This window comes from Pterocles gutturalis, unplaced genomic scaffold (genome assembly GCF_000699245.1).
Source record: "Pterocles gutturalis isolate BGI_N339 unplaced genomic scaffold, ASM69924v1 scaffold50967, whole genome shotgun sequence".
NCBI lineage: Eukaryota > Metazoa > Chordata > Aves > Pterocliformes > Pteroclidae > Pterocles > Pterocles gutturalis.
The window spans coordinates 780-17,773 of record NW_010117445.1 but is presented as its reverse complement, the minus strand read 5'-3'; the positions used below and the strand labels follow the sequence as shown (position 1 = coordinate 17,773).

Below are 16,994 nucleotides of genomic sequence, written 5' to 3'. Positions count from 1 at the left end.
ACCCTTCAAGTGTTTCAGTCTTATCATGTCAGCAAATCATCAACTGATTTGGCGCTGTGAAAGTATATTGGAGGAAAGAGAAAGAAGGAAATTAAAACGATGCAACACAGCTAACCACATAGTCCATTTGACAGAAAATCCTCAAGTCTTCCACTGTTTTATTTCCACTCATCCCAAGAGAAAAAAAAAAAAAGTTCACATTTCAGCTACTCTCCCCACCCATTTCCACAGTGTCCTTTTCAGTCCTTCACAGTGCCCTTTTCAGTCCTTTGTATCTGACAATGTTTATATATACAAGACATATTCAAACACAAACATGACATAGAACTATCTGATAGTCAGCTGTTCAGTCATAAAGAAACAGGACTGGAAAGGAATTCATGAGATAAGTAGTTTTTTTCTTCAAGAAGAACTATCCTTAGACTATGCCCAACACTTATCAAATTAGTTCTTAAATGGAACCTGCAACAGGGAATCTACAACATCTGTAAACACTGTCAAACAATGTTGACCTGAATACATATAAAGAGTCCTTACCCTGTTCTGCCTAGCTTCTGTTCCAGCACCCTGCTGTTAACATTACATTAAGCATCTGGGCACAACTAAAATTTAAAGTAAAAACCGAGGTAAAAAGCACTAGTGAGCATTTCAACCACCTCTCTGCTGTTATTTTTTTACTCACCATTACATAACATAGCTATGGTTTTTTCCCTTCTTCCTCTCACTTAAAATGTATTTCCAGAATTTTTCAAGTTCTTTCTGTACCATTTGCTAGCAACAACTTATTCCGCATCTTAACTTTCTGGGTTTTGTCCCTAAATGTATATTTTTTTCCTTGGCAACAACGTAGCCCTGTTTTTACTAGTAGCAGTAGCACTGCCATTTCTTTTGAGTTTCCCCATTCTTAAACCACTGCAGTCACTATATTTACTGCTATATTCTCTAAATTACCTCCACACTGGATTGCTGTAGTTTGCTAGTACTCCTTTATTGCTCCCTCTTAAGGGAACAATAAACAGCTTAATCCACTCTGTGAGCGGCAGCCCAAAGGGTTAGTTGCATCTTTTCCCTTGGGTGTAACTATGAATTTCCACGTCTCTCACATTTACCTGAGTTTACCTGACAATTTAATCTCTCTTGCTGAAGGTTTAGAGAGCAGCAAGCTGATCCACCTCATTATGTGGCTGCACAACTATTCATACACCAGCATAAAGAAAACAGCAGAAGCCCACAGCCAGGAAGGGTGTGGGGGATGTGGGGGGAAATGGACATATACACCTGTGTGTGCAACTGACCCTTTTGAAAAAAACACAGTCTAAAAAGTTAAAGCCAGTCACAAAATTACAGATTTAGCAACAGTAAGCTTTTTCCCTCTGAATCCCCCATCTACCAATTTCCTAAACTTGCGAAATTTGTTTTCTTAAGACAAATACCAAAACAATCAAATCATGTTTGCTGCCTTTAGGCTGTTGATCAGTCATCTCTTGGAACTTGGTAGCTCTTCCTTTTTGAACAATGAAATTCAACTAGCTTCCACTTTCTGAGCCTCAAAAGTTTCTTTTTTAGTCTAAACCAAATCTAAAATAGCTACAATTTTTTAAAGTAGTTCTTTCACTCTCTGTTACAAGTTATTCTGAACAATGCCATCATGACTTCCCACTAATCAAAGCTCCCTGTTATGCCCAAATCGCATACTTTGATTACTTCACAGTTCACAAGATGTCTCATTGTTATGCTGAAACACCTACCATAACCCTACTCTCACTCTAATTTCCCACTACCAGCTTATCAAATCAAGTTTCAGTTCTCAGCATACAAAGGCCAAAGTTTTAGCTGTCACATGGCTGTATAATAAAAAAAGGTTATGACCAAGCTCTAGAAGGAACATTGCTCTCTCCTTATGGCTCATCAAATCAAGAACAGCTGGAGATTCACAGCTCATCTTGACAATATTTAAAGCAAACCTATGGCTCTTCTGATCTTCCCAGGAATACAAGTATCCATACAAAGCTTGAGTAGTTCTTGATCTGTACCTCGGCAACACACTTTGGACACCTCCAATCGCCTTTGGGTACATCAGGTAAAGGAGGAATCAAGCAAAAAGTGTGATAGCTGTCATCACATCCATCACACAGTAGCAGTTTGTCCTCATTATTTCCTCTGCCACAGAATAAGCAAACATACAGATCAACCTGTGGAGAAAAAAGAAAAAAAAAGTTACGAACAGTTTCCTCATCCAGAACCTGCCTTCCTCAAACTAAGGAACAAAGCATGTAATCCTAAAGTCGAATACATGAACATCAATGCAGCCTCCTCTGGATTTTGAGAAGCGCTGATAATGAACAACAATGCTTCAATTTCCCAAAGCAATAATATGTTGGGGGCAGGAGGACTCTGGGTGCTGCAAAATAACTATCAAGTTCAGTTGAACAAATGTTTTCCTTGTAACTCAAAGTAGCATCTCATTTATGTTATTCTAAGGCAAAAGAGTAGGTTACAGTTTTTAGAACTTCATGCTCTCCCTCTCTTTGGGCCTCTCTCATAGAAAACACCACAAACTAAATCCCTACAAAGAGCACATGGCTGAGGAACATCTCAAAAAACTATTCCAGAAACATACATGCCATCACTTGCAACAGTACAGGAGTTATGTCTGTTATGGAAAAGAGGAGGTAATAAAACCCACAAACCTACAGATTTCAATCTAAAAATCCAAGGGGAAGGGAAGGAAACTGAATGTAAAAGTACCAACTTGATAATAAAGGATAAAAACTCCAAATGATAAGAGAAATATTAATCCTAATACAATAGCAAACAATTTTCGCAGGTGTCTATCCAGGATAATTTCTCAATAATGAACACTGACTGGGAGATATTCTCGGAGACCAAAGAGAAAACCATATCAACAGGTTTCAAATTTTCTTTCCTGATGCTTCCTGTATTGTTCAAAGGACTTTTAATTTAACATAAACATTCAATATAGTACTAAAAATCTGTAACATAATCTAAATGAAGAAATTGTGCATTACCTTGGCATAGCTAAAAAAATTACCTTATGTATAAATTTTTAATAATAACATGAACTTCATGAATAACACTTACTCCAAATCCTTCTACTACCCTCGTCAGTCCCTGGCAACTCAGGCTATGCATATTTCCTTGATGCAGCTCCAAGTAATACTAGAAGTGGTGGGACTGTTTTTTGGGGGTGTGTTATTGTCAAGGTGTCATAAAACCATGTGTTTTTCAGACAATTAGATTCACACAGTTGTGTTAAAATACTTTATGTCAACCCCACCTTAGTTACACCAGCCTAGCTAAGTATGCAACTTCCTAGCTATGCAATGACATACTTCTCAAGAAGATTGCTCGGGTTTCTTAAGAAACAATTTTTAAAAATAATGCATTTTCTCCTTTTTAAACAAATCCATGCACTCACCCTCATGGAATATCACCTCTGTCTAAAACACCAAACTGGTTACTTTTGTTGCAAGTATATAAAAGGGAGGGAGGCTACCTTAGCAGTCATTTCCAGGTTCACTTCCCAAAACTAAAAATACATTAAAATGGCAATCATAAGAGGAGGCTATTCTATGATAATCACTGATAATACATTTTCTCTCCAAATTCATATTAACATATGCAACCTTTTTTATGTCAGCCCAAGCGATGATTTGACAAATACCGCATTGAAATACATATTCACAACAAGCAGATCTGTGATTACACAATAACCACAAATAAGCCTCCTAGCCATGTAACAAAACACAGTAGGACTATGACAATATGTAACTATATTTATCAGGGTAGAGGGGGATAAATTTAGTGGGGTGGGGGGGACAAAAAGAAAAAGCTGTATTTTATTTCACAGCTAGTATTTTGCAAAAAGATAAATGAATGAGGAAGAAGTATAAACAAAACCCCAGCACAGTATTTTTTAAGACAAAAGTTTTATAAGTTTAATGTATCACCTGTGCACTTCAAAGACTGCTTTACTCAAAGATCTCTCATCCAAGTATTAAAAAAAAATAAAGTGTGGAACCAAATGGTAAACTCACAGACTTTCACAAGGTTATAGTTATAGCAATACAATTCCAAAATAGCAGTTCTGCTGTTACAGTATTTTCATTTTCTCTTATAAATAGGAGTAGATGGAAGGAGGGAACAAATACATTTTTCTATAAAGAAACAGAGACTAAATAAAAATATTTTTAAATTAAAGCATACTTAAACAAAACGGTCACAACACTTACACAGCCTACGAACACAATATACTCGAGTTTTAGCACAATTTAAAAAATTCAAGTCACACAAACTCTAACTTAGCTGCAATAGCACAATGATCTGTTTTTAAATATCCAACTTCTCCCACTTTTTTTTTCCCCAGGAGGCACTTCCACATATAAAAATACAATTACTAGAGACTTTTGGTTGCCTTGGCCTTCTGTACTGAAATCTAAAATAAGCTCTTTCAAGCGTTCACATGCTAAGAAAAAAACAACAGCTGAATTATTAGTGAAGAGACCCTAATTCTTAAGACATTAAAAACACACAACTTCATTGACGGTTGTATATACATGCTAAATTATCACACTTTAAAAGTAAAAATGTATGTAGTATGAAAGACATTAAGAACAACTATACACTGCTTTTCCATGGTCAAACATCAGTGCGTTAAACATTTCACTTTTCCCCTGAAGGGGTTTCTTTGCATGGACTTGTATAATGACTTGTTTAAACTCAAAGTAGAAAAGACATGGAAGCTGGGATTGCTGAAAAACAAACTCATGAAGTACTGGAGCACCTCAAAACATCTTTTAAGGAAGCAAAGTAGTATTATAATTGTTCTACAAAGGGGAGCTCAAATGCAAAGTGAGCTACCGAAGGCATGCAAGAAGCGTGTTGCAAAGCAAGCCCCCAAACTGATGATGAGGAAGTACCTTCACGTTGTAACATTCTTTCTGTCCCAAAGATCAAAACAGAAACCTTGAACATACATTATTTTTCAAAATACTGTTTATTCTTCCCATAACAGTATCATCTGCTGTAGCATCCATCCACTCATCTACTTGGCGGGGTAGGGGAGGTGTTTCAGAAAAAACTCCTAGTATATCAATTAATTTCTTATTATCAGAAATCACAGCAAAGGAATTAGACTTACGAAGTTGACAGAAAGAGTTCCTTTGCGCTGCCTCATCTGCATTCCAAATGCTTCTGATCTGGTTCCCTTGCGTCTTCGTGTCACCTCATCTTGCACTAAAATAAAGTTATTCATATTACATCAAGATAGACTTACCTGGCAAAAAGAACACAAGTGTCCAGCCTGGTACCTTGCTTTTCATATCAGAATCTAATGGATAGTACAAAGCCAACAAAAATGCCTTGTTATACCTGGCCAATCTAAACCAAACAGGGATTAGGAAAACATATTTTGCTTATCCTCACAGGTGATCCCAACTGCCTCGTGAAACAGCACAAATTACACTCATAATCTGTGCCCTTAGCTGGCAGGATCAGTTTCAGTACCATCAAATACTGCTTTCCCTTTCAGTTACTTGGTTCATCCAACAGCTGCTTAATTGTTATTGTTACTACACAATACATAAAGAGCTGAAATTGTGCCAAGTTACATGAAGCACCCTGTAAATCTCTCTCATGAATGAAACCCTAGAATACTTAGCTTTCTTTTTTCCAGTTATAATGATTTGCTTACTTCTTAATGTTGTATCTAGAGACACGCAGAAAGATTTAACAGCCTCGTTACTTTACAAAGCAATGAGCCCAAGATTTAATTACCCTCTTTATCCTTTGCTCCCAACGCCAGTCCCATCATCTTGGGTCCAGCTCCAAAGATTTGCAGCTTCTTCAGTTCAGTATTTCTACTCATTTCTCCTGTCTCCACCTGAAAATAAAAACAAGACCACATCAGCACAAACCATCAATATTTCCCCTCCAGGTGTCTTCATAATTTGTCTATATTCCCCCCTCCCACAAAATCAGATCATCAAAAGAAAGGAAACAGAGGCATGAAGAGACACATTTTTCTGTTCCTAAAGCCAATGAACAAATGCAAATGGAATAAAAGACAGCATTTTTGTCCCAACTTCCCAATTATTTTCCATTTAGGTTTACAGATTAACCACAGAAAGTCACCTATACAGAAAGTAAGAGAACTAGGTTTGACAGTTAGCAAAAAATAAGAAAATGCCACACCAGTATCACCATGATTCAGTCAAGCGCTTGGATGTTAACACATACGCTGTTTCAATAGGATTTTATCTGCTTAAGTAGACACATACACATGACACTAATGAGTCCCAACCTACTTCCTTAAACTTAGCTGCTCCTGGTTTTATTTGTGATGAAATGTTATGAGTACAACTCTTGAAACCACAGCTACTCATGGTGCCCTTCCAATCTCAAAATCAGAGATGAAAAGACTCATTAGGAGACAACTCCATCCCCCTGCCAGTGTTGTCTCCTGGAGTGTTCTGTTCAGCTGAACTTCTTTTTGTTTCCCGTTACTCACCTACCTCATTTTCCCACATCACTGCCACTAACCCAACAGCAAAAAGAACCTCCACATTCTGTTTTTATCTGAAATGCAGTCACCTTGGTATTTTTCTTTATGTTGCCTTCTTATACTTTGAAAACCTCAACTGATATAGAAGACCACTGAATTGTCATCATTTGCAATTTTCCTTCTGAAATTCACTCATCTTGAAAGATCTCAACAAATCTAATTCCAACAAGGTTACCTTCAAGTAACTTGCTGATGATACTTCACCTGTTATTTTCCACAGAGATATGGCCTGACATATCATGCATGAAATAAGCTCCCCCAGGATGACATGCATTGTTTTTAATAAATAAACAAATAAAAAAAAACAAGTTCAAATGCATTTGCAATAAAGCTAAAAGAAAGATAATTTCCATTTATTCTTCCTTCCAGAACACATTAAAAGAGATATTTTTTCCTAGGCATTATCACTCTAAGCAATTTTTAGTGATATATAGAGTCCCTGTTCCCACTGAACTGTGTACGCAGTATGCTAACCAGCATCTTGCCAAACCGATGACTGCTGATATTCTAATTAACATTTAAGAATTCTATGTTGCTATTAAATTGTTTTCACTTTATAAGTGTGTTACCAACTTTGCAAGCCCACTCTGAAATTGCACACTAACTGGTTTTTTTCCTCATAATCTCCTCACTTTTTGGCTAACGAGTGACAAGGAAACACTGACTTTTTTTGCTGTACAAGAAAGCCTACCACCTGGAGACTTCACAGTCCCTCAGCTGCCATTTGAAATTCACTAATAGCTCATGCATTCTGTCAACTAATAGAATCTTACAAAATCAACCATGTTACACTTCTCAGTTCTCCACCATTTCAGCAACACTTATGATCAATCTCCATGATTTCTCTCTCCTGCTATTGTGACCTACGAAAATTTTCTCAATTATACATGAAAAACAATTTTACTATCGTATTTACTAAAAGTAAACCATTAACATGCAGCAACTTTTCTTCAGTTTTATAGTTTTCTTTAAAAATGCACTGCCTAAATATATTTTCACAACTCCATTGCCCAGATGGATTCCACTAAAACTAAGTGGATGCAATCCATCCATGCTCAGGTGGAAAAAGCTATACAGTTTTCAAAAAGAACAGTCAGCATATTGAAATTGAAATGTTTTTTTAAAAAAATCAGATTCCTATATAACCTTACGAACACTGCCAGGATATTGATAGCTTAAGGTGTGAATACCAAGAACATTCAGAAGCCTCAATGAGTAGTCTTTCTGCTGTGTCCTTTAAGACTGTATAAAAACACCAAACTCAAAACTGTGAACGCATGGAAGCAGAAATCCTGCACTCCTTGCCATTTTCTCTTTGCCAATGACACAAAACTCCATCACAGTTTTGCATTTTTTTCATATATGTGAAATTAACTTGATTAAACCATGATTCTATTCTCAGCTCTTCTTTTTCCTTAAGGGTGTAGACACATTCTTCTTTTACCTTCTCAACTGAAAGGCTTTTCTTGTATATGAGCAAATCCTAATAACATGATCCAGTGACAATGGATTCACATACTACCTTCTTCTGTTGTCCTACCCTCATCAACTCTGAAACATTTGCATCCCCACCCCTCCATCCCCTGTGCACAAGACCAGAATAGCTACAACCAAGAATCAAAATATTTACGTGTTTTGGACATTTGTCAGCATCTCCCACAGGTTTTTTGTCTCACACAATTATTTCCATGCAGGGAAATCTTTCAAATTAAAAAAACTGAAGCTTATTACATTAATGCTGTTATTCTGCAGTCAACTAAATCTGTAAAAGAAACCTGAAAGCAGATATACTACTTAAAATTGGTTTTAATTTTTCAGAAAATTCTCTGGATGATAAGTTAATACCTCTTGAAAAGACAGCACTTCATTATGTTTTTGTTCCAGTACTGCCTTTCTCTACCAGAAATCATCATGATGTAACCTCATTAGACAAATCCTTTGCCAGTTAAAATACACCCTAACAGATCATCTACGAAGTTATACTACCCTTTTCTAAGAAAGAAGTATTCTCCTAAATTTAACCTTTCCTTAAGGATATCCTGTTTTCATGATCTGAATTAATTCTTTTTGTTGTCCTTTTCTTTACAAGCTTTTAGTAATACAGTTGCCCTTCTCTGGTTTTTATTTGTGACAGCTTTCTTCAGAGAAAAGGAAAAGAGAATGAAGTATTAAGTTTATTTCTGAACAGAATCTCTCATCAACAAATCACCCTCTTCCTCTTCAGCAACAATGTATTCAACTGACATTTGACTGTAGTATCCAAAGACTCCCAAGGCATCTTTCACATAGGAGAATTCTCATTCCCTATCTTCTATCATTTTTCACTTTCTCTAAAAATTCAAAAATTTGCTTTTCAAAAGTCTTATCCTGGTTTCAGCTGGGACAGAGTTAACTTTCTTCATAGCTGCTAGTGTGAGGCTGTGTTTTGGATTTGTGCTGTTCAGGAGAAGGCTGATAACATACTGACGTTTATAGCAGCACAGTCAAGAACCTTTCAGCTTCTCTGCTGTGCCAGTGTCTGCAGGGGCAGGAGAAGCTGGGAGGGAGCACAGCCCCAATTACTAGCCTAGGATTCAACTCTAGGTTTAGGATTGAGACCCAAATGGGACAATGGTCTATTCCATATCATGTACATCATGCCCAGTATACAGATGAGGCTCTGTCTGGAAGTTCTCTCTCTTGCTCTGGGTCACCCCTCACTCTCGGATACTCAGGCTCTTATCTCTGTTCTGAGATTGTGGTTTTGGGACTCTCCCTGCTCTGGGATCATTAGCCAGGAACGGGCTGAGCCTTGGCCACTGGGGTGATGAGCAGTATCGCTGTGTATCACTCATTTGTAAATTTGTATATATTACTATTATCATCATTACTAGTATTTCCAATATTATTGTAGTTTAGTTATTAAATTGTTCTCTCAACCCACAAGTCTCTTTTTCCTTCACCCCTTTAATTCTCTCCCCCACCTCCAGGAGGGGGGAGGGTGAGCAAGCAGTGCTGTAGCGTTTTACACCCAGCCAGGGTAAAACTACAAAAGTCTGCCACCCCTTCCACTGCTTAGGATCTTTGTTTATTTCAGTGATTTCTGATCACTATGTTCTCTTATTCATCACCCATTCTTAGGTAAGTTATCTGCAAGACGAAGATGCAGAGCATTTTTGGAAAGTACTTTTAGCATTTGGAGGAAAGCTACTGAGATGCAGAGGTCAGTGTAGTTATCCATGCTCACTACCCAGTCATTGGACTACTTGGCGCACTACACATAAATCATTCCAATGTACCAGCTAGGGCAAAATTACATTTATTTAGCAGGTTTTTACATTACTTTCATATTACCTGTTCTCTGAAGACTATCTAGGCAATCTCTGGTACAATTCCAGGTATGCACTTCAAACAATAAACAGTCCCATCTACAATAAGGAGGTGCACTGAAATCTGGAACAATTTCTCAACATTCCCCAGATATTTACACTTCTACCATTTGGGACTACTGAGGACAAATCTTTGTTTCTAAATACATTTCTAAAATTGACTTAGAGTTACACATAGTTTCCAACACAGCCAAAAAATACTTCTCCTGGCTATGCAAATAGGTTGAGGTTTTCCTGCAATTAAGAGCTCATTTCAGCCATTTTAACTGTAATGCTTAAAAGACAGCACGGCTACAGGCCTAATAAAAGGCATTTAAATATATATATATATGTATTTTTTTTTTTTTTACTTTTTGCAGATGATCCAAGTAGAATCATGTCTCTCATTTCTGAAATGCAGCCCCTTTCAATGAAATAAAGCAGCTATACTGTGCCAGAATCACAACAGAATAATATTTTCCAGCAAGAAGAAATGACAAGTACCATTATTCTACTGAAATCAGCAGGAGAAAAGATCCCACTGAATCTTAAAACGTAGTGAGACTTTTATACCATGTATGAAAAAAAGGTCAAACGGGCACTATCCCACAAGATTTGTTCAGATTCAGAGCAGAATTTCACATAACAGATGACTGCTGCAGTTCCTGCAGCATGCTCAGTTTTTCTGGATAGCTCACTAACAATACATGATTCAAGAGACCTGGCAAGATCACAGCCTGGGACTGCTTGTGTGATGCATTGTTATATGGCCATGATAAATAACATCAAGTCAGCTTCAGTAAGTTGAGAAAACAGACTAAAAAAAAGACAATTTAGACTAAATTAATCATGACATCAGAGAAAAATATTAAAGTTTTAAAAGCATACTCAAATATCTCAATCACAAGAAACAGATTGGAAAAAAAGCAGTTTAAGAGCATTTGAAAAAACTCTGTGGTGCTTAAAATAAGTCTAGAATTGCACCAAGCAAGTAGCAAGCTTGTTGCATATAAAACCAGCTTTCATCCATGTTCCGCTGACTGGCCGCAGGGAACCACCAGACCTGCTGCGAAGAACCTTAGGAAGCTGCCTGCAATAAAAATCTTTGTCAAAAGGTGAAAGCCTGCTGTAAATAGTGCAACAGAAACAACAGAGCCATCAGGACAAGCTTCCAAGATTACTTCTAATGGTGTAGCATTTAAAATGGTGGCGATTCATTTTGAATTGAGATTTACTGGGGAGTACTCCCAGGATTTAATATCACCTCGTAGAACACGAGAAGTTCCTGTAACAACTCTCATCCAGAACAGAAACTGCTTTTCAGTAGAAAAACTGTGGAAATCCTATACAGTTCCAACCATCACTGAGCATCTCCCCACATATCTGTTTCATTTCTTCAGAAAAACAGTCTGTGCAACATGAGATAATTAGTCCCAAGTGCAATTTCCACAATTAACAAAGACTTATCTACACATATTTGCATTTGTGTAGCTAAAGGGTACATTTGAAAAAAAAAAAGTTTTAAAGAACTTTTCGAACTTTGCACAAGCAGAATCTTCAGCATCATTACACAAATAGCTTATCTGTTTAGTTTTCACAAATATATTCGTTACAAAGGTACCTAGGCCACCTGTCAATAAACAAAAGGCAGCTTCTGAAAGTTTTCAGATAAACAGAGCACCTCCCATAAGCAAACCAGCCCTCAGAGAGCTATCCATCTCTGGATTTTATCTAAACAAAGAGGGCTTCCTGGTGGTGCTTTTGAGCAGGACCCCACAGCCACACAGAGGCTGTGGGCTGTACTGCCAATGCTGCTGCACGAGTGGAAGCAATAAGTGTTCTCTGACTGCAAGAACCAATTAACAGGGGTACCTGGGATTTGACCCGCCTGGTTCTCTTCAGCACAACGTTCATTCTTGAAGCCTGTTTTGGGGAAGCCTGAGCATCTGAGGTGAGGTCCTCAGCCTCCACTTTTTCCTTAAGGTCCAAGTTTGGCTTTTGGATGCCCTAGAGGATCAGAGCACAGAACACCAGGCTGATTGATCAGGCAGTGCTAATTATTCCACCCTGTTTGCTAAAACACAGGATGAGTAAAATCACATAGCATTACACATGCTATTTGGACAAGAGGCCACGCACCCTTCAAATATGGAACAAATAAGGAAACTGAATCTCAACTGCTAGCTTATCAGGAGAGAGAGAATGACATCTTTCCAATCAATCATATAATCTTTTTCCCCATTTTCCTTCCCAATAGTATTGGTCTCAGTCCTATAAAGAAATGGTTACCAGAAAATAACTACACAAGGTCATATTACAACTTGTAGCATAATTCTGTCACAGGTAAGTATGAGGGTCATTCTAGGTTTGTTTACATAGCTAAAGCTTCTAAAAGCATAGACCCTATGTCCTAGTTTCACATGCAACAAGAAGTAGTATTCTACATGCAGTTTCAGTCCCCTCTCAATATCGTGAAAGAGAAGTGCCTCACCATAAGGCTGACCCCAGACTGGAAGAGCTCATAGGGGTATAAGATCCGTTCATAATGAGACTTGAGTAACGACCCTGTGCCTTTTCCTGGCAAGTAGCCAAGCCGACTTGCCACTTTAGACCATTTCTTCTCTTTAGTGACTACTTCAAAGCCTCCTTTGCTGGCAACAATCTGAAACACAAATAAAAAAGTTAAGGCTTTTGAGCTGCTCTCACCACCTTGCATAAACCAAGAATCAATTAAACCAACCAAATGTTAAAAGGTTCTATTAAAAAGTTAGATAATCCTGAATTTAGTTTTTGTTTCCTGAAGGACTAGTACTTTAATAACTAAGCACTTAATACATTTAACATGACAATTTTCCTAGTAAATGTAAATTGCATACTGTCCTAGACAGGAGGAGTCCAACAGCTAAGATTTATGACGTGTTGGAAAGAATACAAACCCCAACATCAGAAGAAACTGAAAAGTTAACTCTCACCAGACCTGTACTCTGATCCAAAACACAAGTCTGGCCAGAAGTGAAACCCATTTTAACAGACCCCAGGCAGATGGGAGCACTGGAGCTCACAACTTCAGAGTTATAGAAACTCTCACAAAACCCTGAATGGAAGAGAGACTACTGTAAAAAGAGGATAAATTGAATTTACCTTCCAATTAAGTCAGTCCAGCTTTCACATGTGACTTCAATTGGTTTGAGCCTAGTGATTCACATACAGAAGTATCACTCCTTACATACAACTAACATGTACACAGAATGAAAAACAACAGACCATTTGCCTCCAAGCAATGATCATAACAAGTTGCTTCCTCAGAAACACTGGCCACGTTTCCACTGCCTCCATTCCCTTTACAGTTTCACTGCCAAGTACCTTAAAACCCAAATGGATTGTAATTTCATTTATATTATTGTAAGACTAATAGCATTTCTACAACAGTGTAGTTTTACATTACAGTTCTTTACACATGAGAAACAAATTCCATGCTTAATGTTTCACAGACTGTTAGAAACCTCAATGCAAAAACATTTTGTTACTGGAGTGAAATCTACAGCCTACTTTTGAGGCTGAGGTAAATTGAAAAGTCTAACTGTGACAGTGAATAATAAAGCAGTTAATTCTGCTTCCTCCTGTAATCAGAGATAGCTACAATTAGGTAAAACAATAATATTATTGATCATTATTTTTCCTCATATTTACAGCAAAGTACTAGAAAAATGATTTTTAATAAAACTATTACTAAATTTCAATTTATCTTCAAAATGACCATGAAAAATTTATTTCTGAAGTTATACATGAACAACAGCTAGAGAAGCCACTAAGTAACTAAATAAGCTTAGACCTGCATATCTGCAGTCAACTAAAATGTTCCAGCTCAACAGCGACACAGATATTTCCCAGTACCACTGATACTCTACATATCCCAGCAAACCACCATAGACATGACAATAAAAAAACAACAAATACTGAAAGACATTTTTTCAGCTTTTCTCTGCATTTCATCAGCAACTCCAGATTGTCCAAAAGACTATGACTTCTTTCCTTAAAAATAAAATCTATTCAGATCCCTACATTTTTATTTACCTAGGAGAAAGAAATCTTGATGAGTAATGGAAAATGATGCTCTAACCTAGAAGCACTGTAACTAAAAATGTACCTATTTATATTAAAATCCATCCCTAGCAGGTAAGTTTATAAAAGTACATGTATTCACCAGTGCAAAAGCAAATTTCAAGAGAGATTTAATTTGTGTGCAAACTTTGAAAAACAACACACCAAACATAACTATAGTAGTAAGAAATTTCTAGCCAGCCTTAAGCCTAGCCTGTTTTGGAAATTAAAATAATTATTCTGTAAGTTTACACTATAAATTCTTAACAATGTATGTTCATGTCATGTGGAGAACCTCTATTGAGAGAGACGAGGGAGCAATGAAAACAATTAATTACAGAACTGCTAGGTCAGGAGCTGAACTGCACGCAGATATTCCGTTGCCTTCTCGAAAACCACCTCAAACTCCTGCAGCTCTACCACATGTAACAAAGGAGAACTAAAAAGCAAGTGGCCAGATGACATCAGGATGTTCAAGCTGCATACAAGGGAACAAATAAATGCTGCACATAATCCAACCAAAGGCAACCGATGTAACTGTACATGACACATCTGCCATAACCACTCAATTTAGACATTTTCTTTCACTATAGTTTTTCTTCCACTCTCTCATTTAATCTCCATATTAACGAGATTAATGCTGTAAAACAAGCCCTCCCTGTTGCCTGGCTTCTTGAGCTTGAATGAAAAACGAGGTCCCTGTCTGATCAAGGCCTACAATTGCTTACTCACCTTGCTCAAACCATAAAGATCCAGTATTTTTCTCTCTACCACAGGTATTTTTAAATTAGATCCTTGGAGTTCCCAAAATTTTGCTAACTGATCCAAGAAGTCCAGCTTCACTCTTGTCATTGCCTGTAATGAATGAAGACAAAGACGTATGTCCCAAAACAAGCATGATAATACCTTACAGTCCTGAGAAAACACATGACAAGTTTTTATAGTGTTTACATTTTCAAAGTGCAACTTGGCAAGCGAGGTATTTCTTAGTCATACAAAAAAAAACCCCTGAAATATTCATAAAAATGTTTCTTTACAACAGAAAATTATACCGAAAATTGTATATGCTTTTCTCTCTGCATTTAAGATCCTATAAACAAACTCCTACCTAACAATTTCTTGGTCTGAAACCAAAATGTATACTTCTGAAAAATCAGCATTCCAGGGAGAAACACAAGAGCAATTATTAAAATATACATTGGGGGGAGGGGGAGAGTTACCAACAGTTTTTATATATGCCTTAACCATGCAGAAGGGCCTCCTCCCTTGAGTATTTCTGGAGTACTCAAATCACTTTCCACAAGGAGACTCAATTACAAGCCAAATGATACATGACGTTTTGGTATATGAACAGAGCAAGGCTTTGAGAAATGCCATAGAGAAAAGGAAAAACCAGGACAGAATGGAACACATACTGCTTTCAAGAAAACTCCCATATATATTTGAACCATAAAATTAACCAACAAGCCTATAAAAAAATTAGTTCATTTTAAGGCTTAAAAGGCATCATCAAGAAAGCATAAGGTAACCAGAGGCTTCAGAACAGCGGTAAATATTTTAAGAAAAAAAAAATCATTGCCTGTGGAGCTCTGAAGGCCAGACACTGGCTGCTCTTACTACAAAACATGGTGCTTGGCATTCATTTTAGACATTTCCAGTTGAATGCAAAAAACTCTTGTGGTTATTTTGGGTAATAAAATAAAAAACAGACTTTTCTCAAAGCCATGGAGAGTTATTTTATATGAACACTGCCAAGTATAAACACTGATGTGGTCTATGGGTTTCTAAAGTCTCCCCCCATCCAGAAGCCTGCCAAGAGGCAAATCTCAAGCAAGGAGACCTACTGCTTTCAGTGCAAACACAAAATTATATCAACAGTGGAAAAGCTCACCTCCAGTTCATTCAGGCGCTGAATTCGTGGAGTGAAACGAAAACTTTGTACTTCGCATGCAAATGGAGGCTGCCAGTCCTAAACAGAGAGAGACAGACATTTTATTGCTTCAAGAAACTTCTCAAAAAAATGCACAAAACAGACAACCCTAACAATGTCTGCGTAAACAAGCTCCCAATAGTAATCGAGTTTCTCAGTACAACTGGTGATATTTTCCAATTTTATGGCATTCTTGTGCTTTTTAAAATAATGTTCTTCCCACAATATTTTACTTCAAAGAAAAAGATCCTCACAGAATTACAAATATAAAAGAAAACAAGGTTCAAAGCATTTCAGTATGCATTACCTCATACTGAGTTTAAATATGATACCCTGTAGCTTGCTGGCCATTTATTTACTTTTTTTAAAGTTCCATATATCCTGCACATGGCAAAACTCTCACCATCAACACTGACAGACACCAAATAAAGCACATTATTACACACCTAGCTTTTTCATGTTTCTCTACAGTTATTTCAATAAAGATAAGACCACACAGCAAGAGTCCAATTCTTTAATAGAAATGCAGCCTGAAACAACGACTTTCTCAACACAGTCAGCAGTCGGTTCAACCACAAGTGCCTCGCAGCCTTATCTCTGAAAACTGTGTTACAACATCAAAACAAGTATAATTCAGATTTTTAGTACTTTTTAAGAAAGCTTAAATTATAGTAGATTGTCTACCTGGCAGTAAATACAACAGAGTAAGGACACCCCATTCTGGGTGGACAAGCCACACTAAATATTTATTATTTGCAGTATATAAAGGCCTCAAGCACGATCACAAAATATTTACAACTTCTAATAATGGAAAAGACTAATAAATCAGTAAGGTTAGTATAAAGTGTCTGATTTCGTCCTTATTGCAGGTTGCAAATCAACCTTTGCATCCTGCAAAACCCTGCAATGCAAACAGCCGAGCAATCATGGAGAAATACAAATGCGTTCAGTGGCCAGGAAAGTTCTAGTTATTCTCAATGAACAGGATCTGGATCAGTTTCTTGCGGCCTCTCAACCTAAGCCATTCTGCTTA

The 16,994-nt window shown here is 37.2% G+C and overlaps 1 protein-coding gene across 1 annotated transcript in view; it reads right to left on the bottom strand.

The window, feature by feature from the left end:
- Nucleotides 1-15,994, bottom strand: part of KDM5A (lysine (K)-specific demethylase 5A) — a 48,212-nt gene extending 32,218 nt beyond the window's left edge. The window contains exons 1-7 of the mRNA XM_010075777.1: nucleotides 15,923-15,994; nucleotides 14,764-14,886; nucleotides 12,422-12,592; nucleotides 11,803-11,937; nucleotides 5,797-5,902; nucleotides 5,162-5,250; nucleotides 2,034-2,192 (exon numbers count right to left, since the gene is read on the bottom strand). Of these exons, the coding sequence (XP_010074079.1) occupies nucleotides 2,034-2,192; nucleotides 5,162-5,250; nucleotides 5,797-5,902; nucleotides 11,803-11,937; nucleotides 12,422-12,592; nucleotides 14,764-14,883 (780 nt within the window). The 5' untranslated portion in view covers nucleotides 14,884-14,886; nucleotides 15,923-15,994. The remainder of the gene's footprint in view (nucleotides 1-2,033; nucleotides 2,193-5,161; nucleotides 5,251-5,796; nucleotides 5,903-11,802; nucleotides 11,938-12,421; nucleotides 12,593-14,763; nucleotides 14,887-15,922) is intronic.
- Nucleotides 15,995-16,994: the final 1,000 nt, after the last annotated feature.